The sequence below is a fragment of the Schistocerca serialis genome, chromosome 2 (assembly GCF_023864345.2).
Source record: "Schistocerca serialis cubense isolate TAMUIC-IGC-003099 chromosome 2, iqSchSeri2.2, whole genome shotgun sequence".
NCBI classification, from domain to species: Eukaryota; Metazoa; Arthropoda; class Insecta; order Orthoptera; family Acrididae; genus Schistocerca; species Schistocerca serialis.
This window is the reverse complement of record NC_064639.1, coordinates 921,734,041-921,761,323: the sequence shown is the minus strand read 5'-3', so window position 1 is coordinate 921,761,323 and position 27,283 is coordinate 921,734,041. Positions and strand designations below refer to the sequence as shown.

The 27,283-nt window shown below is 38.0% G+C and overlaps 1 protein-coding gene across 6 annotated transcripts in view; it reads right to left on the bottom strand.

The window, feature by feature from the left end:
* Window positions 1–27,283, bottom strand: part of LOC126458295 (Fanconi anemia group A protein-like) — a 240,518-nt gene that overhangs the window by 93,369 nt on the left and 119,866 nt on the right. For all 6 annotated transcript variants that reach the window (XM_050095235.1, XM_050095240.1, XM_050095239.1 and 3 more), the window contains 2 exons: window positions 14,526–14,778; window positions 12,496–12,695 (listed from right to left, as the gene is read on the bottom strand). In XM_050095235.1, coding sequence (XP_049951192.1) covers window positions 12,496–12,695; window positions 14,526–14,778 — 453 coding nt within the window. The remainder of the gene's footprint in view (window positions 1–12,495; window positions 12,696–14,525; window positions 14,779–27,283) is intronic.

The window sequence follows — 27,283 nt, the reverse complement described above, 5'->3', positions numbered from 1 at the left end:
CACTCATCTTTATCAAGAGCATCAAGTACACCTTTTGTGAATTCTACTAAGGCTGACGACATATTTTTGCCAATTCAGAAACCACACTGTTATTCGCTTAAACGATTGTATTTATTCAGGTAAGTCACTTACCTGTCTTTTATAACCGCTTTTATTATTTTTGGGAATGGTGACAGCAGGGAAATGGGTCAGTAATTTTCTATGTCTTCTGCATTACCTTTCTTAAGCATTCTTAAGCAAAGGTACTACTCTTACCTATTTTAACTGCTCTGGAAATGTCCCTGATGTGAAGGATTCATTTATTATATTTGTTAAGGGGCCTTTTATAATCTCTATGCATTGTTTTAGTAGACACCTACTGATTTCTATTTTTTAGTTTTTGAACAGTTTTATTGACTTCATTCTCTGTGGTTGGAAGTAACATCATTGTATTTAGTGAAACATTTTTTTTTACAGGTGTTATACTTGTTTTGGGGAATTTTTGCTATAACTTCTCTGCAATGCTTGAAAAGTTTGCTAAGTGTTGTAGATCATTTATTACCTTATCCCCCTCCCTTAGCAGTATGTTATTCTGCGTTTGTTTGCCTATCCCTGTTTCCTTTTTTATAACATCCCAGACTGCTTTGCTTTTATTCTGCGCATTATATATTATTTTGTCATTAAATGACTTTTTTGCAGCAATCAGCACCTTCCTATAGATCTTTTTGTATCTATGATAGAAATTTAAGAATTCTGGATCATTGCAACTCTTTTTCATGGAACTGAGGTATTTAAGTGTTTGGGAGGACTTCTTAATACCTGCTGTTATCCATCTGTTTTTGTGTGATGTTGATACAGACATGCATACTTTTGGAAATGAGTTTTCAAAGTTCAATTTAAATAATGTGGAGAGATTAGAGAATTTCTTATTCACATTGGTTTCATTATACAGTTCATCCCAGCTAGTTCTTTTAAAAAATCTTTCATTTTGGTTTCTGATAGATGCTGTTTGTAGGCTTGTAGTTTAGGGAATGATTTGATGCCTGATTTTACTTGCATCCACCTCAATAACAGAGAAGCAAACAGAACTCTGGAAGTATACTTTGACGACGTACGCCTCAACCACAACAAGGAGTCAAGGTACCCAGGGGTCATGTTAGACAGAACCTCGTCATTTAAATAACACCTTATCAAAACAGCTGCCAAGGTGAGAACCAGAAATAACCTCATCCATAAACTCTGCGCAACCACCTGAGGATCAACAGCAACAACTCCGAGGACGTCAGCGCTGAGCCTGGTATACTCTATGGTGGAGTACTGTGCACCAGTATAGCTAAACAATAACCATGTGAACAAAATCGATGTTGAACTTAACAAACACCATGCGCATTATTTCAGAAACCATTAGGTCTACATCTAACAAATGGCTACCTGCCCTGAGTGATATACCACCCCTAAAAATGCAACAAGAAGCAGCCTTGGTCAGGGAATAGGGTTCACATCAATATATCTGATCTGAGTATCAAGAGGCTTCGTTCAAGACATCCTCCTCTTGCTCTCGACAGCCTCACTGGGGCTGACATCAACTCTTGGAGAACAGAATGGCTCCAAAATGTTCCAACAACTTGCTACCTAATGCCTTATGTTACTGAAGCAGTTCCTGGGTTTGATCAGCCCAGCAAGATCTGGTCAACTCTGAACTGACTAAGAACTGGGCATAGAAGATGTGCTGACTCACTCTTCAAATGTAGACTGCTGTCTCCACCAGCTTGTGACTGAGGCATGCCTAAGCAGACCATCCAATACATCAGAGAAGAATGTGGTGGCAGAGCATTCAGTGGAGACTTGGAAGAATTCCTCATGGCATCCCAAAAATCCATTGAATATGTACAAGGACTAGATGTTTGTCTGTGAATATATGTAATGTCATGTGATGTAGAATAACGTGATCCAATACTGAAATGTACTTAAATGCCATACACCAATTAAATAAATGGAGAATGAAAATCTCCTCCATAAAAATGAAATATTACTGTATCTCATTGCCCTATCAGAACCCCTCGGAGAGCATTAAAGATAAACACCAGTCCTAATTGCCTGATTGTAAAGTGACCTGTTTCCAAATTACATACAAAAATAACCACTATTTCAGTATACACATAATTCGAAAATGATGCTTTGCTGATTAACATTGTTCTTATGTGAAAAACACGATATAAATGTGAAATTAATACTGTAACTAATCGAAAGAAATGTAGCACATGGTCAGGATGAACCAGTAAACCTATCATTATAAAATTACTACAGCAAATTAAATAGAACATATAAATAAAGCATGTTAATTGAATCTCCGATATATGTTAGCACTAAAATTCAGGCACTAGTTGATTTGTTATAAACAAATTTAGAAATGTAATTGTTATCTGTAACATAATTAGTCAGAAAATGTTATTTTAACTCGTAACTACGTTGAAAATAGATTCACCTTGTTCAGCACTGAGATTGTAAATTTTTAGCAATGTGTATCTCATATTCGGTTTAACTTTTAATTGTGATTTTACATAAAATTGTAATTTTCATTGTCTGTAATTGTTAACAAAAGTATAAATAGAGGTCACGCAGGCGCCTAAGGGCACTCGTTTTTTGGCTAGGGTAGTGAGCAAATGTATTGTAGGCTCACTCGTTTGATGTCAACTTTGGGTACATGTGATGTAACCGGTACAGTTCACCAGGCTCAGACATGAGAGTCCTGGAAATATATTGGTGTTAAAACTGCACTGTACTTTGGAATTTATTTGGGAGTCTTCCGCAATCCTTTTCATAGGCAGCACAGCGACGAGACGAATCCAGGAATTTTACAACACCTCGAGAAATTAAACAACTTTCACTGTTGGTAGAACTGACGTGAAAACAACAGCACATCAACTGGGCATTTCACTCGAAAGTCAAAACATTTGCAATGCGGAGGTGGGAAAATACAAACATCTCAACGTGGTGGAGGAGCTGGGATTAAGTGGAAGACTGTGCAGAGGACGACTCGCAAGAATTCCGTGTACAAGAGGCAGGAACCATAATCTTGTACGTTGCAGACTGCGCCACAGACGTCGCCAGGAGCAAAAGTGATATTCTGGAATGACATTGCGAATGAATCAGATAAGTGCCCCTTTTAATTGTGTCCTACAATTTTCTGTTTTTGTTTCATTGTGTGCGTGTGACAATTTCACTTGATAGGCAGGAAAGTGTTTTGTCTAGTGTTTAGCCACTTTGATCAAAATGAGCGAAACTCAGTTAAATCGAATAGGCATGACCACGCTGTCAGGCTGTCAATTTCATGCTTCAACTCCAAATGTACACTTAAAACAGTGAAGCAAATTCCGCGAGCAGTAGTTGTTCGCCTTTTCATGGTTTTTCGGGAGCAAATCAGCAACCGAATTTAATTGATCAGATATCTCAATTGTTGAATAATAAACTAGAACAACTGGTAACTCAAAATAACCAATTAGGTAGCAACATTAAAGAGGTCACAGAAAAGCTGGACCAAAATTTAAAATCATTGAGAGAAGAAATCAATGCAACAAATAACAAAGTACAAATTGTTGCATGTGATATAGAAAGGGTAGAAACCAAAGTTGACTGTTTGGAGGCTTTCACAATCTCCGAATTTAAAGAAACAAACAAAAGCATTGAACAAGTTAACGAACGTGTCAAAAACACGGAAGTAGTCATTTTAAATGAATTAGTGAACGGAAAAGACGAGTTAAAAATGTTGCAGGAACTCTTTGTTTCAGAAAAAGAATTCGTAGGGGAAAGATTGAAATTAAATTCTGAAGTTGTTTCTGATAAGATATCTCGTATTGATGAGAAAGTAGAAAGTGTAACAATGGAACTGCAAACAGTCAGCTCTGAAGTTTCAAAACTGCAAAATAATATAATTCCCAATTTTGATTCAAACCAGATGTTTGTGCATAGTTGTAACAATGTTAGTTTAAAATGTTACCCAGGTGATGCGAAATTGCATCCAGTTGACTTTGCGCGTCAGTGCAAAGACAGTTTCCAACCTAACATGCCAGAGTCTGCTAAAGTTAAATTTGCGAAACATTTTTTGGATGGTGAAGCCCTTACATGGGTGAACCAAAACATTGATACAAATACTACGTCTTTTGCCAATTTTGAATGCCAATTCTTGGCAAAGTTTTGGTCGGAAAACATAGAGGCAAGAATAAAATCTGAATTTCTTAACGGTAGCAAATATCACACAGGTCTTGCAATTAGCATGCAAGAATTTTGTGAAAAACAATTAAAGACATTGTCACATTTGAGCAAACCTTTGGACGAACTGATACAGATTGACGCACTGAAACGGCACCTACCACACCATTTTCAATGGGGACTTGTATATGGACCAGATGACAGTGTTGATGAATTTTTACATCATGTAGACAAAATTGGCCGTGTATGGCAGAATGATGGACAGTACAATCAAAACCTCAGAAACATTCACAATAGGAATGGGGGGTCACAACAATATAATGGACACAGAAATAATAACTGGCGCGGTAACCAAAACAGTAGTTACAACAGACACGAAAACCATCAAGAACAGAGAAACAGTAACCAGCTTCACAACAGCAATTCCAACCAGGGAAACAGGTAACCACCTCGTTGGGAGCCTGTCAATTTGAGGTGAATAGTTATGGCACAAACCAGGCAAATAGGAGGTTAAAGAGACAGAAACGTAAAAGCAATCATAAATGTAATGTAAATAGGGACTACTACTTAGATGATACTAGTTATAAGCAAAACTTTTGGGATCACATGTTGAGTGAATTGAATAATGCACATACTCAAGCAGGACCACAGTTTGAACTTAATGAACATGACTTAGCATTAATTGATGACACATTAACACCTGATGTAGACAGAACTTATGATATGTATGGTATCACTAGCTTGTTTTCTGATGAAGGTAAGGATAATGAGGTATCTATATTAGTAGAAATTGGTAGCCAAAATGAGGAAATAACACCTGACTTAGATAATGAAACAGGTAGTGATTTCAGTAGTGTAACTTCAGATGTTGAACACTTAGTAGTTAAGGCAGATGTGCATGCAGAGGCATCACCCACAGATTATTTTGATGATGATTTTGATAAAGATAGTGTTGTGAAGGATGATGTATTTGATGATATATGTACACAAGAGGAATTAGATGGCATTATTTATGTTGAAGTTATTGATAATGGTGTTGCAGCTGAAAGTAACTCTGAATGCGAAGTTGGTTCACGTTAAGATATTAAGAGTGTAAACAATGTATTGGTACCAATTTGTATAAAAGAAATCTTAAGTAAATCTACTAATAAGAAGGAACAAGCTAGAGAAGATTTTGGAATCTATTATCAGTGAAAGTGAAGTTTGTTTAGAAAATAATAAGGAAAGTGAAGTCATCAAACCAGATCCATCCATGAAAGATAATTTTAAGTCTAGTGAAAGTAAGGTATCTGTTTCATGTGTATTTGATTCCAGTCATAATGACACTCAATCTTATGTTGATTCTGACATTGAAACCTGTGGTGAAGAAGTATGTAGCAACATTGATACAACTGAATTAGAAAGTGACTTGTTGGCAGAGAATGCGAATAGTGACCCAAATATTACCTTAGGTAGCCCTTACGTAGAAATAAGCATTAACAATTGGTCAAGACTTTGTTTGATTGACACTGGCAGTCCCATTAGTAGTATCTCAGACAAGTTGAGGAACAGGATAAAAGACACTGAAAGTTACATCGAATTTCCAATCACAGGTGTATGGATTAAAGGTGCCACTGGCAAGTTTAGTAAGTTAATAAATAAACAAGCTTTAATCACATTTTCTGTTGGCAACATTAATTTTGAACATGGTTGTTTAGTTATTCCAGACCTCAATGAGCAAATGATTTTAGAGATGGACTGGATAGTTAAAGCAAAGGTGAGTTTTGATTGGCAAAATTCAGAATAACTGTTCACTGAATCAAAGACCAGTATTCAAGGAAAAGTAGTAATCCAGTTAAATTCAAATATGAGCAGTAGTAACCATATTAGGGAAATAGTTTATCCAGAGTGTAGCCATTACATGGAGGAAGAGGAAAATAGGGGTCACAATAACCAGAATTTGGTTGATGATAGTTACTCCCTAACCATATCAGAAAAGGTAAAAGAAACAAATGACTTGACTGAGTCTGAAAAGCAGGAATTAGAAAATTTTCTCTGGGAAAACTGTAACATTTTTAGTGATCAACCTGGTAGGGTCAAAGATTATGAACGTCATTTGAAGTTAAAGCCACACGAACCCTTTTTCATTAAGCCTTATGGGGTACCCATCTGTAAAAGGAAAGAAGTGGAGAGGGAACTCCAGAAAATGCAAAAATGGAGAATAATAGAGAGAAGTCACAGTCCATATAACAGCCCAATGGTCTGTATTTCAAAAAAGGATGGTGGTGTTAGGCTGGTATTGGATTCACGTCACCTGAATAAGTTTATAGAAAGATAAACAGATCATCCTGAATCCATGGAGGAACTCCTGTACAAATTCAATGACACAAAATATTTTTCTAGCCTGGATTTGACCTCAGGTTTTCATCGAATCACATTAGCACAGGATTCAAGGCAGTACACAGCCTTTTTATATAATGGTAAATGTTTTCATCATTGTGTTGTTCCCTTTGGGCTGAATGTGTCTGTAGCCGAGTTTATTCGAGCTTTGGATCATGTGATTGGAAGTGAACTACTATCTAAACTAATTATTTACGTGGATTGTATATTAATAACCAGCAAAACTTGGGAGGAACACCTCGATACTTTGTACAAATTAGCCAATAAGTTCAGACAAGGCGGTATGACCCTTAAATTAAGTAAATGCAAATTTGGAGTATCAGTATTAGGCCATATAATTAACAGAGAAGGTATTATACCTGACAGTGATAAAATTTATGCAATTGTCCAGTTTCCATGTCCAAAGAACAAGAAACAGCTGAGGTCATTTTATGGTCTATGTAATTTTTATCGTAAGTATGTCAGCACCAAGCTTTAAATGCACCGTGTTTGAGAGAGCTATTAAAAAAGAACACCATATGGGAATGGACAGATCAGCGTCAAGCAGCATTCGATGAGATCAAACAACAACTAAATAACAGTCAATTACTCCACAGACCTGACCTTTCACTACCATTTTGCCTAATGACAGATAGTTCAGATTACGGATTGGGTGTACATTTGTTTCAACAGAAGGAAACTGATGGAAAAATAGAACATCTTTCGATCAGTTTTGCCAGCCGAGGTCTGCAGAAAAATGAACGTAATTACACAGTGACTGAGAAGGAACTACTTGCCATTGTATGGGGTTTCACTAAATACAGGAACTATCTAGCAGGCCATAAAGTCATAGTTTTCACGGATCACAAAGCTCTATGTTATATTCAAGACTGTAAACTTTTCAATAGTAGATTAACCAGGTGGGCCATATTTTTACAACAGTTTGATTATAGCATTCAGTATATAAAAGGGGATCAGAATATAATTGCTGATGCTTTGTCTAGATTACCTGTGGGGGGTGGTCAGGAAGAACAACTATTGGATAACAAAGTGTTTAAAATGATGTACATGAGAGGGATTAAGGGTGAAAAGGAAATTACTAACATTTGCAGTCAGCTTAGGAGATACCAGAACCAGGATGACGATTTGAAACTTGTGAAAAGCCTTATTGGTAAAAAGGGTTATGAAAAGGTTGGCATGTATTATCAAAACTTTAAAGGTATTTTATTCAGGAGACATAACACTGACTCTGAAATCTGGAAGGTTTGTTGGTCTATACAATGTATTGATGTTTTAATTAAGTACACACATGAGAGCTATGGACACTGTGGAATCATAAAATGCACTGACAAAATTAAGGAAAATGTCTATTTTAATAATATGCTTAGAAGAGTAAGACAGGTTATACAAAAATGTGATCGGTGTCAAAGAGTAAAAGTCACAAATCAGAAATACCAAGGTTATTTACAAAGTATTGTGCCAAAAGGCAAATTGGAACTGATAGGAATTGATTTGTTTGGTCAATTGCCGAGAACTAAAGAGGGTTATAAATATTTGTTTGTAGTTGTTGACTTATTCACTAAACTAGTAAAATTGTATCCACTAAAGAAGGCAACAAGCAGGAAAATTTTAAAACGTTTCTGTAATGATTACTTCACACACATTGAAAAACTATTATTTTACATTAGTCACATCTCACAAGACACAATCTGGAGACTAGTTTGGTGTTGAGGGGTAGGAAATGACAACTTTAATAGACAGACTGAGGACTTTGACGAAATGAAATATAAGATGCCATGTGACAAGGTTCTGGATTTTTTTACAAAATCTCCTTACTGCAAGGTTGCTAACTATAGCACAATTACATTTTCACTTGCTTAAGTGTATCTTGCCACTTTCAGGAATTTTATTGACGTAATACTTATTTTGTCACAATTTATTGAATCTTGAAGCTGTTTTGCAGTGTTAATTTGATCTGACTTTCTGGATGTCTGGTAAACATGTTGAAACGTTATTGCATTTGATGTACAAAGCCAAGAAATATTGACTATACATAGTATATTCAGATACTTGTGATAACAACCCAGATTGGATATAAATGAACAGTTTTTATACTGTCACAATATAAATATACAAATATAATTTTGAATATTCATGTTTGATAAGATTTGTAAAATATTTTATGGTATTGCAAACTGTTAGGATAAATTTTATTCTTCTGTCTTTTATATGATAATATTATTCTAGAACATGTCATATGGAAACTTTAAAAGTGCAACATTATCAATCCAATCAAATTTGTGATTTGTTAGCTTAGTTGTGTCTGAGTGTTTGAAGGAGGGAAAATTAATGGACACTAGAAGTGACAAAAACAAGGACGCTCTAGAAGTGATAGTTTCGGAAAAACATTCATTCAGAAAATTTGATGTAAATGTTGATTTTGTAAAAGTTTGGAAATTTATTTGTAATCTCATATTTCCAATCCTTGTTTTCTTGATGTATATGTTTGTAGCTATTTGGAAAATTTATCTGTATGTAAAGTTGCATGATTCAATTTTGTACCTTTTAAGATAGTACTGTATCACATCAATCACACTAATATTTTTGTGAGAAGAGTTTCGTCTATCACGCTAGGCAAAACTCTTCGGGGGATACTGAAATATTACTGTATCTCATTGCCCTATCAGAACCCCTTGGAGAGCATTAAAGATAAACACCAGTCCTAATTGCCTGATTGTAAAGTGACCTGTTTCCAAATTACATACAAAAATAACCACTATTTCAGTATACATATAATTCGAAAATGATGCTTTGCTGATTAACATTGTTCTTATGTGAAATACACGATATAAATGTGAAATAAATACTTAAACTAGTCGAAAGAAATGTAGCATATGGTCAGGATGAACCAGTAAACCTATCATTATAAAATTACTTCAACAAATTAAATAGAACATATAAATAAAGCATGTTAATTGAATCTCCGATATATGTTAGCACTAAAATTCAGGCACTAGTTGATTTGTTATAAACAAATTTAGAAATGTAATTGTTACCTGTAACATAATTAGTCAGAAAATGTTATATTAACTCGTAACTACGTTGAAAATAGATTCACCTTGTTCAGCACTGAGATTGTAAATTTTTAGCAATGTGTATCTTATATTCGGATTAACTTTTAATTGTGATTTTACATAAAATTGTAATTTTCATTGTCTGTAATTGTTAACAAAAGTATAAATAGAGGTCACGCAGGCGCCTTGGGGCACTCGTTTTTTTTACTAGGGTTGCGAGCAAATGTATTGTAGGCTCACTCGTTTGTTGATAGTTGTGAACACTGTGTCATTTGATGTCAACTTTGGGTACATGTGATGTAACCGGTACAGTTCACCAGGCTCGGACACGAGAGTCCTGGAAATATATTGGTGTTAAAACTGCACTGTACTTTGGAATTTATTTGGGAGTCTTCCGCAATCCTTTTCATAGGCAGCACAGCGACGAGACGAATCCAGGAATTTTACAACACCCCGAGAACTAAACAACTTTCACTGTTGGCAGAACTGACGTGAAAACAACAGCACATCGACTGGGCATTTCACTCAAAAGTCAAAACATCTACATCTACATCTATACTCCGCGAGCCACCTTACGGTGTGTGGCGGAGGGTACTTATTGTACCACTATCTGATCCCCCCTTCCCTGTTCCATTCACGAATTGTGCGTGGGAAGAACGACTGCTTGTAAGTCTCCGTATTTGCTCTAATTTCTCGGATCTTTTCGTTGTGATCATTACGCGAGATATATGTGGGCGGTAGTAATATGTTGCCCATCTCTTCCCGGAATGTGCTCTCTCGTAATTTCGATAATAAACCTCTCCGTATTGCGTAACGCCTTTCTTGAAGTGTCCGCCACTGGAGCTTGTTCAGCATCTCCGTAACGCTCTCGCGCTGACTAAATGTCCCTATGACGAATCGCGCTGCTTTTCGCTGGATCATGTCTATCTCTTCTATTAATCCAACCTGGTAAGGGTCCCATACTGATGAGCAATACTCAAGAATCGGACGAACAAGCGTTTTGTAAGCTACTTCTTTCGTCGATGAGTCACATTTTCTTAGAATTCTTCCTATGAATCTCAACCTGGCGCCTGCTTTTCCCACTATTTGTTTTATGTGATCATTCCACTTCAGATCACTCCAGATAGTAACTCCTAAGTATTTTACGGTCGTTACCGCTTCCAATGATTTACCACCTATGGCATAATCGTACTGGAATGGATTTCTGCCCCTATGTATGCGCATTATATTACATTTATCTACGTTTAGGGAAAGCTGCCAGCTGTCGCACCATGCATTAATCCTCTGCAGGTCCTCCTGGAGTACGTACGAGTCTTCTGATGTTGCTACTTTCTTGTAGACAACCGTGTCATCTGCAAATAGCCTCACGGAGCTACCGATGTTGTCAACTAAGTCATTTATGTATATTGTAAACAATAAAGGTCCTATCACGCTTCCCTGCGGTACTCCCGAAATTACCTCTACATCTGCAGATTTTGAACCGTTAAGAATGACATGTTGTGTTCTTTCTTCTAGGAAATCCTGAATCCAATCACAAACCTGGTCCGATATTCCGTAAGCTCGTATTTTTTTCACTAAACGTAAATGCGGAACCGTATCAAATGCCTTCCTGAAGTCCAGGAATACGGCATCAATCTGCTCGCCAGTGTCAATGGTTCGTAGACGTTGTTATCGTCGTCGCCGACGATTGCTTGTCTACAAAACACTTGTAAATGTGGACGGCACCCTTGGTGCTTCGACATCTTCTGCTAAGGGGAAAAAGAACGAAGTAAGGGGAGTAGTTAAAACTGCTCATTTGCAACGCGGAGGCGGGAAAATACAAACATCTAAAAAATCGGCAAGAATTCCACAAATGGAGACCTTGTGAAACTCAGTTCACTCTGTTTCTCCATGATATCCATAGCACTGTAGACAATGGAGTTTATGTTGATGCCATCTTCCTTGACTTCAGGAAGATGTCCGACACTGTCCTGCTGCCGTTTAGTGGAAAATATATGAGCCTACTGGAGTAGATTTGTGACCGGATTAAAGCCGACCTTGCAAATAGAACTCAAAATGTCACTCTTAACAGAACAAAACTGACAGATGTAAAGGTCATTTCTGGAGTACTCTAAGGAAATGTGATATGACCATTACTGGTTATAATATTATATATAAATGATCTAGTAGAATGTGTCAGAAGCTCTTTAAAGTCTGTTTGCAGACTTATATACTTATATAGGAGTGACTATCCAGAGTGACCTTAGGTGGAATGACGACATGAAACAAATAACAGGAAAAGCAGATGGTAGACTGAGTTTCATTGGAAGAATCTTAAGTAAATGTAACTTATCCACAAGAGAAGTGACTAACAAGGTGCTTGGTTGACTGATTCTTGAGTGCTGTTTATCAATCTGGAACCCTTACCAGGTAGGACTGATAGAAGAGATAGAGAAGATCCAATGAAGAGTGGCACATTTCGTCATGAGATCATTTAGTTGGCATGAGCGCATTACAGAGATGCTCAACAAACTTCACTGGCAGACATTACAAGAGAGGCATTATGCATCACGGAGATGTTGGCTACTTAAATTTCAAGGAGTATGTTCTGGGAAGAGTCAGACAACATATTACTACAACTTGTGAAATGACCAAGCTGAGAAAATTCGAGAGATTAGAGCTAATACAAAGGTTTACCATTCTTCTCAAGTGCCATTTGCGAGTGGAAGAGGGAAGGGGGCTCAGTTAGTGGTATCAGAAGTACCCTCGGTCACAAGCTCTCAGGTAGCTCATGGTGTATTGATGTAGATGTAGAACATTTTAGGACTATTTCATTAAAATTTTCAATTATGGTACACAAAGATTTGCAAATTATTACCATGATGTTTTTATATACCTTTAAACACATTGATGCATTCCTAAATTCTTCTGCAGCAGCCATATTTTCTAAGCACAGGGCAATTTTTGACCATGCTGCTTCTACATCTGTTGCTTGCATTAAGAGAGAAGAGGCCAAATCCTCTAGTGCTTCTTGTAACTGAACAAATAGTTCAGGGACATTTTCTGTGCTTAGAACTTCCTGGGGCATGTTATTATCTGATAAGAAATAACAAAATTAGTCTCAAGAAAATCACTTATAATATATACAGGAATATGCCAGAAACTTGGTGAACTATTGTAGAATCTTAGAATGTCACAAGCACTTAGAGTAAATACAATTCTAATACCTGAATCAAGTATCATGCAAAAGTAAACTGAGCTCAGGAAATTATTAATTTTACAGTGACACAGATGAGCTGTCCATTACTAACCTACAGGTGCTGCAACTCTCAGCAAGCCAACAGAAACACACAAAAATATGACATCACTTATACCTTTCGGAACAACTGGTATCTTCTTGCTGGAGGGAAGAGGAATTGATTGCTGGAGTTTAGGCAAACAGTGCAGGCCACTTAGAAATAAAAGCCTTGTAAAATCAACTTTTTCTGGAGTACTGGACTGTTGGGAACTAATAAACTCAACAAGACCATCTACATTAATCAAGAACAGTAATAATGAGCATAAGGTTGAGCCCTGAGGAACATCAGTGTTATGATTGCAAAGTAGGAAGGTGCCAGGCAGAGGAAGCCTGTATAATTATGTCAGGAATCCATTTATTCACCAACATAATTCCCTTTCAGGCCAACAAATTCTGTGCACCCTTCCCAAAGTACATAAATTCCATCCCTCAGATGCGATTTTGAAAGGTCTGCAAAATATTCATCTACATATGCCATTTCTCCATTAGACTCAAAATATTTTAAAACCAAAATTTTTCTTCAATATGAACACAACTGGGAGTCAGAGAATGACATATCTAGAGAAAATATTGAAAATGATACAACTTATCCTTCAAATCCCTCAGTTTCCCCCCTTTTGTCACTGTTCGAGTCTTTTCTCACAAATATCTTTACCTAGTTTGTCCAGAAGCTTCATGTAGTATTTGCCAGTTATTTTTTTTACTATCTGCAAGATAACCTACAAGAACAACACCTTTATTATTAAAAGGATAGTTCCTACTCATCATACAGCAGAGACACTGAGTCGCAGAAAGGCACAACAAAAATACTGTCAAGAAATGAGCTTTCAGCCAACAAGGCCTAGGCTTCAGCTGCCAGAGCCTGTGGTCATGAGTGTGTGAGTTGAGTTTGTGTGTGTGTGTGTGTGTGTGTGTGTGTGTGTGTGTGTGTGTGTGTGTGTTACATTCCAAACTGGATTTTCCACAGTTAGAATATCCTCTTCCACATTTCATGATACACCTTTTAATTAGGTGACATTGGCTTCAACTTATTTGGTAGTGGGGTTTCAATTCTGGCATGTATTGTGATTCTATGTCTCATTTGCAGTAGCAAACTCGTGCATAAAATTAGTTGCATTTCTTTTAAAACATTCCACATACTGTTGAGAAATTGCTGTGCAGCTTTCCTCTTTCCATCATTTTACGTAACTTCTCTCATTCCTTAGTCCAAAAATTGAACATACAAACAGAGAAAGAAACATTTGTATTATAAGCCACTCAAGATACTTCAGTGAGCGTAAGAAGAGGGCATCTCACAAGTAAACGAACAGTCTTTCATTTAGTTGCAGAGAGACAGTATTTATACCCTAAGATGATACAAACACATTTTCTATAGTCAAGAGTATTTTCAGTTAGAAAAAAGCAAGTTTCAATCTTAAAATTAGATGCATAATGAGGAGTGAAGTAAAATCATTCTCTCTCACAAAAACATTTCAAATAATGAACAAAATCTTGTAATTTTACATGGTTTAGTTTACCATACTAGAAGTAGCTGTTTGTTCAGTGCAAAATACTTTTCCTTACACTTTAGCTATATCATAAATTTAAATAGTTAAGTTTCACATATTGAACAGTGCCTGGTTTGTTACCTTTCAGAGCTGCACAATCACTCAGGTACTTCTTATGAACGGCACTGGGTATTTTTCCCTTTGAGCGTAATTGATCTATAAATCGACAGCGGACATCAGGAGGGTGAGGTAGCACTCTAGGAGTAAGAAGCCGAGGCAAGAACTCCGCTTCAAAGTGACGGCTGCGAAATACTGCTGCATTCAGAACTGTCTGCATCACTTCTCCTGTTTCTTCAAAACTGGACAGCACGTAGGCTATTTCTTGATCTGTTGACTAGAAAAGATACATAATTAGTATAAAACACATGGAAACAAGCAGAATAGTCTCTCTCTGTAACAATAGTAATGCCATTCACAGGTGGATAGTCCAACTTAAATTACAAACATTTCTTGACCTTTTTTTTTTTTTTTGTCATCAGTCTACTGACTGGTTTGATGCGGCCCGCCAAGAAATCCTTTCCTGTGCTAACCTCTTCATCTCAGAGTAGCACTTGCAACCTACGTCCTCAATTATTTGCTTGTCGTATTCCAATCTCTGTCTTCCTCTACAGTTTTTGCCCTCTACAGCTCCCTCTAGTACCATGGAAGTCATTCCCTCATGTCTTAGCAGATGTCCTATCATCCTGTCCCTTCTCCTTATCAGTGTTTTCCACATATTCCTTTCCTCTCCGATTCTGCGTAGAACCTCCTCATTCTTGACTATGCACAGACAAATTACCTGAGGTACTCTGTTATTATATGTTCCAGCTTTGTGCGATGCCAATACTTCTGTGTATAACTAAATCTTCATACTAAAGTCAGACTGAAAACTAAGAATTGCTACATGAAGTCTCATCATCAATAAATTAACGTGTCATTTCCTATAACATTACTCCATAAGCAAATACATATCCTCATGCCAAACATTCCTTTCCAAAATACTGCACAAGTCTAAGATGACAATGTTCAGTCTCACTTTGGGAAATATTTATTATGTCTCCAGCAACCATATCACAACAAGGGAATGACTGCGGCAAACAGTCTCTTCTGGTAGTATTTTGATTAGCCAGTTCAGGTATCTTCTTCCAACATTAGCTGACTATAAGTCCATATTTCAGATTTCTCTACAATGTATGTCATAATGACACTGATGATGGCAGAAGCAGAGAGGATATAAAATGTAGACTGGCATTGGCAAGAAAAGTGTTTCTGAAGAACAGAAATTTTTAATACCAAATATAAATTTAAGTGTTAGGAAATCTATTCTGAAGGTATTTGTAGAGAATGTAGCCAAGTATGGAAGTGAAACGTGAATGATAAACAGTTAGACAAGAAGAGAATAGAAGCTTCTGAAATGTGGTGGTACAGAATAATGCTGAAGATTGGATGGGTATATCACATAATTAATGAGGAGGTGCTTGGGGAGAAAAAAAAAAGTGGCACAAATGGACTAAAAGAAGGGATCAGTTGATGGGACACATTCTGAGACATCAAGAGATCACTAATTTAGTATTGGAGGGAAGTGTGTTGGGTAAAAATATAGAGGGAGGCCAAGAGATGAATATAGTAAGCAGATTCAGAAGGATGTAGGTTGCAGTAGTTATTTGGAGATGAAAGGGCTTGCACAGGATAGAATTACATGCAGAACTGCATCAAACCAGTCTTCGGTTTGAAGACCACAACAATGACAACGACGACAAAAGAATTAAATTTCCAGAAGAAATTTTATTTCTCCTCACAAAATCAATTGAATTTTTTTAGAAGACATTCACTGAGGTCTGCACACTTATCTGTGAAATGTCTACAATTCCTGTTTATCACAGAAATCGGAAACAAACAACAGACCCAAACCAGCGAAAACAATTTCAATTTATTGCCAAATGTTTAATTCTACTTTTATTGCAGTAACTATTACTTGTTTAATATTGAGTACTTCCTCTTGTACATCATGGTATACACAATGAAAAATGTTTTTGCATAGATCTTCTCATACAGATCATCACTTGTTCAATCATTTCATATACAAGGCCTGTTTCTCAAGTAAGTACCATTTTGAAATAAAAATAAAACTATTAAACTTTTCCAATCAATTTTATTTTTACATGAAAGCCAGAACTTTAACATATTTTTCTAAATAATTCTCACCAATATTAAGGCAACCACTTTTTGAATACCATCCTTTGTACAAGTCTGCCACCTGATTAGGCAACAATTGCTTAAAGCACACTTCTTGACACTTCAGGTACCTCATCACATCGATATCATAAAGTATCTGCTCCCTCTGACTTTTTCATCACCTTTCTGCACCAAATTTCCAGTAATGACTGGAGGTTGCCCATTTCGCTCCTCATCATGCACATTTGGACGGCTATTTTTAAAAGGTCTCACCCATTTCTGTAACTTCCCATCACTCGTACTTGTTTTTCCATACACTTCATTGATCTGACAATGAATTTAAGCCACTTTCAAACTTTCAGCACTTAGAAAATAAATCACAATGTGCATTTGACAGTTTGTGGGATTCTCAACCGGAGGGGTCATTTCCAATACTCACAAACAAATGTAGACACATCAATTATTTGTGGGAATTAAGTAGAAAAGTAGATTAAATTTAAATGTTTCATATAACAATGAAATTACTAAGAAAAGTATGTGTGTTTTATTTTTATTTCAAAACAATACTTACTTAAAAAACATGCCTTGTACATTGTTGTCTTTGTGCCTAAGCAAATGTCTATAATCATTTTGGTTTACCTTGGTGCCATCCAGAATCACAGCAACACTCACTGCCTAATTCAATATTTTCCAGATCTTTAAAATTCATTAAGTAGTATATTAAGCAGGGGTATAATTTCATTGACTCTTGTTCCCAAAATTTTATTTACTCTGTCCAGGAAAAGCGACAGATATAGTACAGAGAATATTGAGCTATGCTTTGAGGCAGAATTCTGCACTACGGCTGCCATCTTTCTACACCCTCTCTTCAGCCATTACTCCCCATACTTTCTCAGCGAATTTTTGTTACTGAAAATTTAAGCTTCACCTTAATTGTTGCCAATTGCACAGAAATATGCTGCTGCCTCCTAAAAATTTTGTTTTTCCTTTTTTCTACAGGAAAAGAACATAGCAAATGGTTACCCAGGGTTAGGGAGGGAGGCAGTTCCAGAGAGAGGTTTTGGGAAGGGCTTATAGATTCGAGAAGGAACTGGCAGTCATACTCAACTTCTACAACAGGTTCACAGCAGCAGGCCTTGTAGATGGGTGTGCTAGAACTGTAAAAGCTATCCAACTATTCATTTTATTTGGTCGCTTTCAGTTCTATAAGCCACCTTCCTAGTGTCGACTTTCACCTTACTAATGGCTCCATAAAAGCTTCTGTTCACACTGAACTTATCAACCACCATCAAAGCCTTGATTTCAACACCTGTCACTTGTTCCATATCAAAAGATGCTCCCGCATTACCTGATCACCCAGGATCCAAAAAATGCTGTGACAAGTAGTTCTTTCAGTGTGTTGGTGGTGCTGGAGCCTTTGCAGGCCGAAACTACCTTCCAAGCCAGTTCAGAAAATGATCTCCTGTGTTCTACACCTTGATACAAACAAAAAAGAGAGGTACCCTTCACACCAACCAGAGCTGAAACAACTAAGGCATGTTCTTTGCCAGGGTTTCAACTATCTCATCATTTTGTGAAATGAGGAATATTCTCTCCACACTCCTTCCACCCTACCTCTCCCCCCCCCCCCCCCCCCCAACTGGGGTTATATTTCTACGCTACCATAGCTCACCCTTTGTAACTTTACTTACTTTTCCCTTCCTGTAATCTTCCTTTTCCTCTCAGTACTCGTCCTGCCTAAATACACACATCAAAAAAAGTTTTGCATCACCTCAGTTCCAAGAGTTGTGAAACCTGTGCAGAAAACTGGAATAGAGATCAACTTAAACATCATTTCTGCCCTTTTTATTGTTCATGAAAACCACTCATTGCATGTTGTACCACCAAACAGCGAGTCCTTTAGAGCTGGTGGTCCAGATTGCTGTACACACCTGTACCTCTAATACCCAGTTACACGTCCTCTCGCATTAAGGCATGCCTGTATATGTCATGGCATACTATCCACAAGTTCATCAAGGTACTGTTGGTCCAGATTGTCCCACTCCTCAATGGAGATTTGGCGTAGATCCCTCAGATTGGTTGGTGGGTCACATCGTCTAAAAACAGCCTTTTTCAATCTGTTCCAGGCACGTTTGATAGGGTTCATGTCTGGAGAACAAGCTGGCCACTCTAGTCGAGAGATGTCGTTATTCTGACGAAGTCATTTAGAAGATGTGTACGATGAGGGCGCAAATTGTCGTCCATGAAGACGAATGCCTTGACAATATGCTGCTGATATGATTGCACTATTGGTCGGAGGATGGCATTCACGTATCATACAGCTGTTACGGCACCTTCCATGACCACCAGCTGTGTACGTCGGCCCAACATAATGCCACTCCAAAACATCAGGTAACCTCCACCTTGCTGCACTCATTGGACAGTGTGCCCAAGGTGTTCAGCATGACCAGGTTGCCTCTAAACACGTCTCTGACGATTGGTTGAAGACATATGTGACACTCATCGGTGAAGAGAACATGGTGCCAAATCTAAGTGGTCAATTCGGCATGTTGTTGGGCCCACCTGTACTGCGCTGCATGGTGTCTTGTTTGCAAAGATGGACCTCACCATGGAAGTCAGGAGTGAAGTTGTGCGTGATGCAGCCTATTGTGCACAGTTTGAATTGTAGCACGATGTCCTGTGGCTGCATAAAAAGCATTATTCAACATGGTGGCATTGCTGACAAGGTTCCTCCGAGCCATAATCCATAGGTCGCAGTCATCCACTGCACTAGTAACCCTTGGGCGGCCTGAGTGAGGCATGTCATCGACAGTTCCTGTCTTTCTGTTCTCCTCCATGTCTGAACAACATCGCTTTGCTTCACTCCGAGACACATGGACACTTCTCTTGTTGAGAGCCCATCCTGGCACAAAGTAACAATGAGGATGCGATCGAACTGCAGTATTGACCATTTAAGCATGGTTGAACTACAGACAGCACGAGCCGTGTATCTCCTTCCTGGTGGAATGAATGGAACTGATCGGCTGTCAGACCCCCTCCATCTAATAGGCACTGCTCATGCATGATTGTTTACATCTTTGGGCAGGGTTAGTGACATCTCTGAACAGTCAAAGGGACTGTGTCTGTGATACAATATCCACAGTCAACGTCTATCTGAAGGAGTTCTGGGAACCGGGATCACGCGAAACTTGTGTGTATGTCCCTAACCACATGTGACTCAGTCCTCACCCAAACCCCTTCCCACATCCCTATCACTTACTAATGCTAAAAACATCCTTATTATCTGCAATTTAGTTATATTTTTGTTTACTTTGGTAGTACTGTCGTTTGATGTTCATGATGCGTGCTTTGTTTATTTGTTGTTATATCTTTGCAATTTTCAAGCTGCTAGGTTAGTTTCATTATTGTTGCTGTGCTGTTAATCTTGGCTGCTCCGCTGTCTATTTGCACCAAAGAAGAGCAGCGTTCGGTGATCCATTTTTTGTGGTTGGAAGGCGTATCAGGGACCGAAATTCATCGAAGACTTTCGGTACAGTACAGGAACACTGCTTTGCCACAACAGAGTGTCTACGAATGGATTGAAAAATCCTGAAATGGTCGCACAAGTGTTACACACGATGGAGTTAGACAACCATTTACCGCCACAAATGAAGAAACCATTGAGTGTTAACGTGAAATGATTCTCTTAGATAGACAATTAACATTTGACGAAGTGGCGCATCGTCTGCAAATTAGTCATGGTTCTGCCTAAGAAATCATTCACAACAGACTTGGGTTTCATTAAGTTTGTGCAACATGGGTCCCAAAACAACTCACACAGTCGCATAAACAAACACGCTTGGACTTCTGCAAAAAAGATTTGGATCACTATGGTAATGAAGGGGACAACTTCTTGGACAGGATCATTACTGGTGATGAAACATGGATCCATCATTAGGAGCCGGAGAGTAAATGGCAGAGTATGGAATGGAAACATCCAAATTCGCCATGCAAGAAAAAGTTCAAGACCCAACCGTCTGCAGGAAAACTGATGCTTACGGTTTTTTGGGACGAACAAGGTCCAGTACTGGAATATCATGGGGAAAGGGGCACAACAATAAACAGTGTACGTTACAGTGAGATGCTTACTGCCATGCTAAAGTCTGCAATTTGAAACAAATGCTGAGGATTGATGTCAAAAGGTGTTGTGTTCTTGCACAAAAATGCCCGTCTGCATACTGGTGCCCACACTGCTGAAACACTCCAGAAACTCAAATTTGAAGTACTGGATCATCCTCCATATAATCCTGATCTTGCCCCTTCTGACTATCATTTGTTTGGTCCACTCGAACAGGCATTAAGGGGCCATCGATTTACCTCAGACGAAGCAGTGAAAGAAGCGGTTCATTCCTGGCTCGCAGCTCAACTGAGAACCTTCTTTTATGAGGGCATCAGGAAGCTTGTACAATGGACCAAGTGCGTTGAAACGCAGGGAGACTATGTCAAAAAGTGATGTTCTTATAAGTTTCCTATTTGATTAAAATAAAATTTTATAACTACTTTGCAGATAATAATTGACTTACCCTTGTATATCATTTTTATTTTATGGTGTGGATTATTTCAATTTCTGATATATCTATAGTAGGATTCTCCCTGTACACATCACCTAGTATTTCCTGAGCAGGAAGAAAATGTGCTGGTGCACACATAAACATAGGACACACTGAAATACTCCTGTAATGGCTTTAACTCACCTCATATGTTATATTTAGATAATTTTGTACCATACAGCCAGTTTAATATTGAAATTACTTGATGTCACAAATAATTTGGTAACTGTCAAAACACTAGTATTCCTAGAATCAACACATCACAAATTTGCTGCATAAAAGTTATTAGTTCTATGAAAAGCATTTAATACAAGAATACTTGAACTATGTTAGCACCTTTCTACTCGGTATAATTTTGTAATAATTTGTATACTAATAAGAAAGCATTATCAATGAACTTAACGTTAACGTAGTTTTGTATGTTTCATTCACATTATGAACTTGATAAGCAACTAAAGAAATTGTTTATTTCATCCTGCAATTTTCAGCGTAAAGTCATAAAGTTTTAATTGTATTTTCATGAAAATACTTTTAAAACAATACTAAATTACGAATGTTATAGTTAAATTCGCAGAAGCCACAGAGTCTCAGTCTTGTTTCAGTTGTTGTAGATCATTCTTGTTGCAATTTATGTGTAGTTCACGAATATACTGGATAACATCAATGTTTTGTGTCCAACATCTAAGCAATCCTCCTCCTCTTCCTTTTCCTTGTTAGTAAGTCTGGAGCAGGGCCGGCACAGTTAAGAACTTTGGCAAAGTTGATTTTATTAATGAATGTGAGATGCACATTTACAACTACAAAGAGAAATTAATCGTTGTTGTTGTTATTATAATAACATTTATTATAATCTCACATACAGTGGTACAGTTTGCAATGGACAGTAACATACAAGTTACTAAACATGAAGGCAAAGTATTTTTGCTTTTAGCCCCCCGGGGGGCTAACAGCAAAAAGCCCGGGGGGCTTTTAGTCTCCAAGACCAATGAATTTCTCAGTGTTGTTATTGTTGCAAGCATCAACTTCCACCTTTCTCCTAACATGCTAAGTCCCCTTATATCTTCATATAATGTAAGAAGTATGTTTTTTATGCTTGAAATGACGAGTGGCATTATGAACAGGTGCAACATGCCACTGTCTTGATAATGCTTTTGTGGATAAGGCAATCCACACTAAGAGCAGTGTAAGCACTGTACACTTTATTAAATTACCTGCAACATACATGTGACAACTGCACAGACATTAAGAAAGTGAGATGCACGGTAAGGATACACACTACGTGGAAAAATAAGTCACAATGGCAGGAAAACAAACACACAAAGATAATGTCAGCAGAGAAACAAAGATATTCCACACTTGCATTTTCAATCTTAGTCTTTGACTAAACATGTCACACAAAGCCCCCCCACCTGCTCCCTCCCATAGAGCTGAGCCCCTGGATTGAATGGTGGTGGTGGTGGTGGTGGTGGTGGTGGTGGTTTTTGGGGGAAGGAGACCAGACAGCGAGGTCATCGGTCTCATCGGATTAGGGAAGGATGGGGAAGGAAGTCGGCCGTGCCCTTTGAAAGGAACCATCCCGGCATTTGCCTCGAGCGATTTAGGGAAATCACGGAAAACCTAAATCAGGATGGCCGGACGCGGGATTGAACCGTCGTCCTCCCAAATGCGAGTCCAGTGTCTAACCACTGTGCCACCGCGCTCGGTCTGGATGGAATGAATATTAAAATTATATACCTGTGCAGTCTTCATGTGAATAGCCATAAAACAGGTGAAACTGGGGAAAAGAGTCCTGTGGAGACTCATCCTGTGATCATGTGGCATCATTGATGGGTGGGTCAGTCAGCACAGAATCAGTTGTGCAGGTTATCTGGTGACAGGGTGGTGCAGGTGGCCAGTGCATGATGCAATGCAGGCAATAGTCTGGAGATGTCCGCTTTCTAGTTGTTCATGTCTATATACTGTCCAGTGTTGACTTGGCTTGCAGAAAAATGATGGACAGTCCCGTTGAGTTAGGAGTGCGATGGCACGTGTTTTGAAACATGCTGGTGAAAGGCACATGCAGCTGTTTTGCGTTGGACCAAGTAGACACCAGTGTGACATCATCTTTTAACTTCATGAGTTTAGTCTGAGCTGTCTTGATGGCATCTGCTAAAGATGCTTCATTGCTGTTAACAACAGATGGTGTAACTTCCTGCATAGCCATCACTTTTAGTTTGTGAGCATTGTGTGACCATCTTGTATGTCCATAAACACTCTCATTTTCATTCAGAGCTGAGTCTCTCGTATGGACATATCAGTGTTGAAATGCTGTAGTAGGTCTACTTCAGAAACAAGTTTGGCAACATCCACAACAAGAAAAAGAATTCTTCAAACCCAAACACAAAGGTCCCATTATCATCTGAAGAAAGGAATCCAGGAGTTTGTTTTTGGCCAGTGGCCAGGACATAACATATAAGCAATATGGTGTACCAATTTTGCAAGCTCTGGATTGTTGGGCTGAAATGGCAAGGTGAGTAAAACATCCAATAGTAGTAATGGATCTGCCTTCTTGGGGATGATTGTTATTAGTCAATATATCATGAGGATGGAAGACCCTTTATTTGCTACAGTAGTGAGATGCAGGCATTGAACATTACAGAGTGTGTTGACATTTGGCACATTGTGCAAAAGGCTGATGAATGCTGGGATCTGTTGGAAATTGCCTGGGATGTCATTGGAGAGTGCTGGCATCATGCTGTAGTTAATCAACTTGTTCTGCAAGTGGAAGCTGCTCCTCTCTGGCAGCAGCCTCTGGAACTACAGTCACAACACCATGTCTAGTTTATGGGGGCTCGATTGAATTATCGTGTAACAACAGATTACGTATCTGATCAGCAATGAATAATACAAGTCTAAAATTGAGATGTTATTTGCAACTGTAGCACACTTGAAAGCAAAAGGCAACTGGTTAATTCATGCCCATTTAAGTGTCAGGGTTACCAATTGTGAGTACAGGAATCCACGATTAAATAAGAGCAGTGTAAGCAAAAAAATACTTTAAAAACATTAGCTGCACTGGTGGGAAAACCAAGACAAAAAAATCATGTCAGTTCTGAAATGAAGATATTCCACATCTGTGTTTTTAGTCTTAGCCTTTGATTAATCACATCACCACATTTTCATCAGTTCAATTATTTATTTATTTTCTCCTTGGGTGACAGTCCAGTGATGTCAATATTGTTTGGTCCCAAATACATTTGGCACTGCCAGGTCTTTTAATATTGTTTGGTCCTAAATACATTTGGCATTGTCATATTATAACACACTTTGAGGCAGAACGACCTTCCCCCATACCAGCCAATGAAGATCCTGAAAACTTTGGTCAAGCAAAATCCAACTTGTACTTTTTAAACCAAGGATCAAGCCAGTCAGTCCAATGCAGTACAACATGTACGCTACATATTTTCGTATTACGAAAGTATAAATTCGAATTCCTCCAACAGGATAAGTTAATGGTTTAAATTAATATACATAGTGTTGCTACAAGAAAAGAGAAGCGTTCACATATAATATTTGTCTTGAAGATTGATAAGATACAAGAGAAACTAAGCTTTCATTTATAATGTTGATCTGTTTAGCACATGTTACACTTTAACATACATCACACAAATACACTAGCAAATTTTTTAATACCGACATAAATCTCTGATCTTCTGGGTTTGAAATTCTTCTAAATGTCTCGTCATCAAAGAGTTGATTTTTAAAAGAGACCAAACACACTGTGATTTAAGATCACCTTGCGTAAAAGGAAATTTAATTTGAAAATAACGCTTTCCGAACAATAATTCGCAATATTTTCCCGTTACCTGTTAGAAATAGATTCATTTCAGCAGTTGTCAGAGAGCACCAGATAAGAGGCGTCACCGCGCTTGCACAGCTACGGTGATGTAGGAAGCCCATATATTCGAACGTGTAAAATATTAAAAGATCTTACACTATGTCATAAAAGAAACAAGACATTAGAGAATACTCCAAGAGCGTCAGCATTTCGTGAACCAGACTAAAATGCATAGTTCGCCTTACAGTGCACATACATATGTCCAGACTCTCAATGACGCAGGCCTCGACCAGATATGAAGCTTTTCAGTATGGTTATCGGGACGTAAATTTTCTTGCAGTACCAGTACTGTATTATCTCATTTTTAATTCTTTATTATGGCATAATGCCATACGTGCTAGAAGATGAAAATGTGCACTTGAAATGCAGCGAACAGTTGAAACTACCCAATATGGTGGAATAAATTGACTGCTTCAACAGGAAAGCTTAATAAAAGCAAACTTTATTTATTAAACCGACAAAAATAACTTCATTGTTCTGCAAGGCAATTAATGCTTGACTGTCAGAAAGGTGGAAATAAAATAAAATCTGAAACTAGTAATGTAGTTTACTCTTCCGTAATTATGTGAATGTATTTTAATTCACTTGATAGCTTTTCATTTGATGTGAGAGCAGTAAATGAAGAGGAAACTGAAAAGTCACTAAATGTAAAAATGGGTCACATGGAGATTACATACCCCACCCCCTCCCTCCCACCCCCCCCAACTATAACTCAGACTGCTCTGCGCATCAGAACGTAAAAAAAGTTCATTTTGTAGCGCATATCTTTCTGAAGAGTCTGATACATAAAAGATATATCTTTGAGGAAATGTAAGACACGTTATTTGGTCTTAAGTGTGCAGTGAGGTGCCACACATCTTCAAACAACATTGTTTTACCGCACGTCACTGTATTTCGCTCTGTCGAACTCAAATGTGTATATTTTGTAATGGATGCCATCAAACTATTTCAGGACAGTGGAAATTAAAATGTCCTGTAGCACCTCTCCTGCTCCCAGTCGGCCAGTTTGACATGCTGCCCCCCCCCCCCCCCCCCTCTCTCTCTCTCTCTCTCTCTTTTTGTGAAAAAACCCTCACAATTAATACTAGATAGGATTATTTGTAACCAGGAGAACAAGAACTCTTCAGAAAAACTGGACTCTTTATTGCCTATTAGCTAATAACTTGCTCTTCTGTGTGACATAAAATTAAATATAGGACACATAAAACCAGTAAAGACAACAGACAGGCAAGAAAGTACACTTTTCTTCAATCCTTAGGTCCTAGCGATTTTTCTCTCTAATCTCGCTAGAGCTTTACAAGGCGTGCCTTCCTTTCTGCGAAAGGACTATTACCTTATCAAAGTTTGTCAAACATTTTGCTACATGAAAAATAGAAATGTCATTGTCTAATACTGAAAAAGCTGTTGATACAAATAGTACCCAAGACTGGTGTGGTTTCTCCATCTGATTACGTCTATTTTGTCACAGCGTGCTAGAGAAAAACAAAATAGGCCTTTCTAATATTTTGGCAATTGTAACACACACCAAATAAGCGAGACTGTTTTGGCAATAATGATCATTTTTATAATACGTCAGAATATAATTCACGAAGTACCAATAGGAAATACCTATTTGGCCTAATAGAAGCAAAAAGCTTTACGTTATGAAATAGTTTCACTTTTCATTCTTACGCTCCAGTTTCTCATGCACGAGAACGAAAAGCAGTAAAACGAAATTTTTGTTTAAATTTGGAATCGTCATATTCTTCCATAATTTGTGTGATGTCCCCATTTCTTCTCCTTCCTTGTTCTAACAAACAGTTTTGGCATCACTAATTCTGTACCTATTCCTACCACTGTCAAAACTCATTGTCCGGTTAACTTCACTAACCCTGCCACAATCACTGGTTTAGTTATCCAGTGATTATTCTCCGGTTAGCCGCTATTATGTGATCGGACAATGCGTTTTCTGCGCTACTCCCAGAATGGAACTTAAGCGGCTGCTAGCCGGGGACTACAACTGGCCCTGCCTCATGTAGCGATCTGGTCAAAAAATTTCAGTTAGAAGTTCACTTTCTCGGATACACCGAGAAGATAATACATAATCTTTCTTACCTGTTATTCCTGTTAGTCGTTTATTTCCACTCTGGTAGTCTGAATATATGGATTTCGCTAGTAATTATAACACCGCTGAACGTTCGCAAACCAAATCAACCACATAAACAAGCAGCACTTGGCAT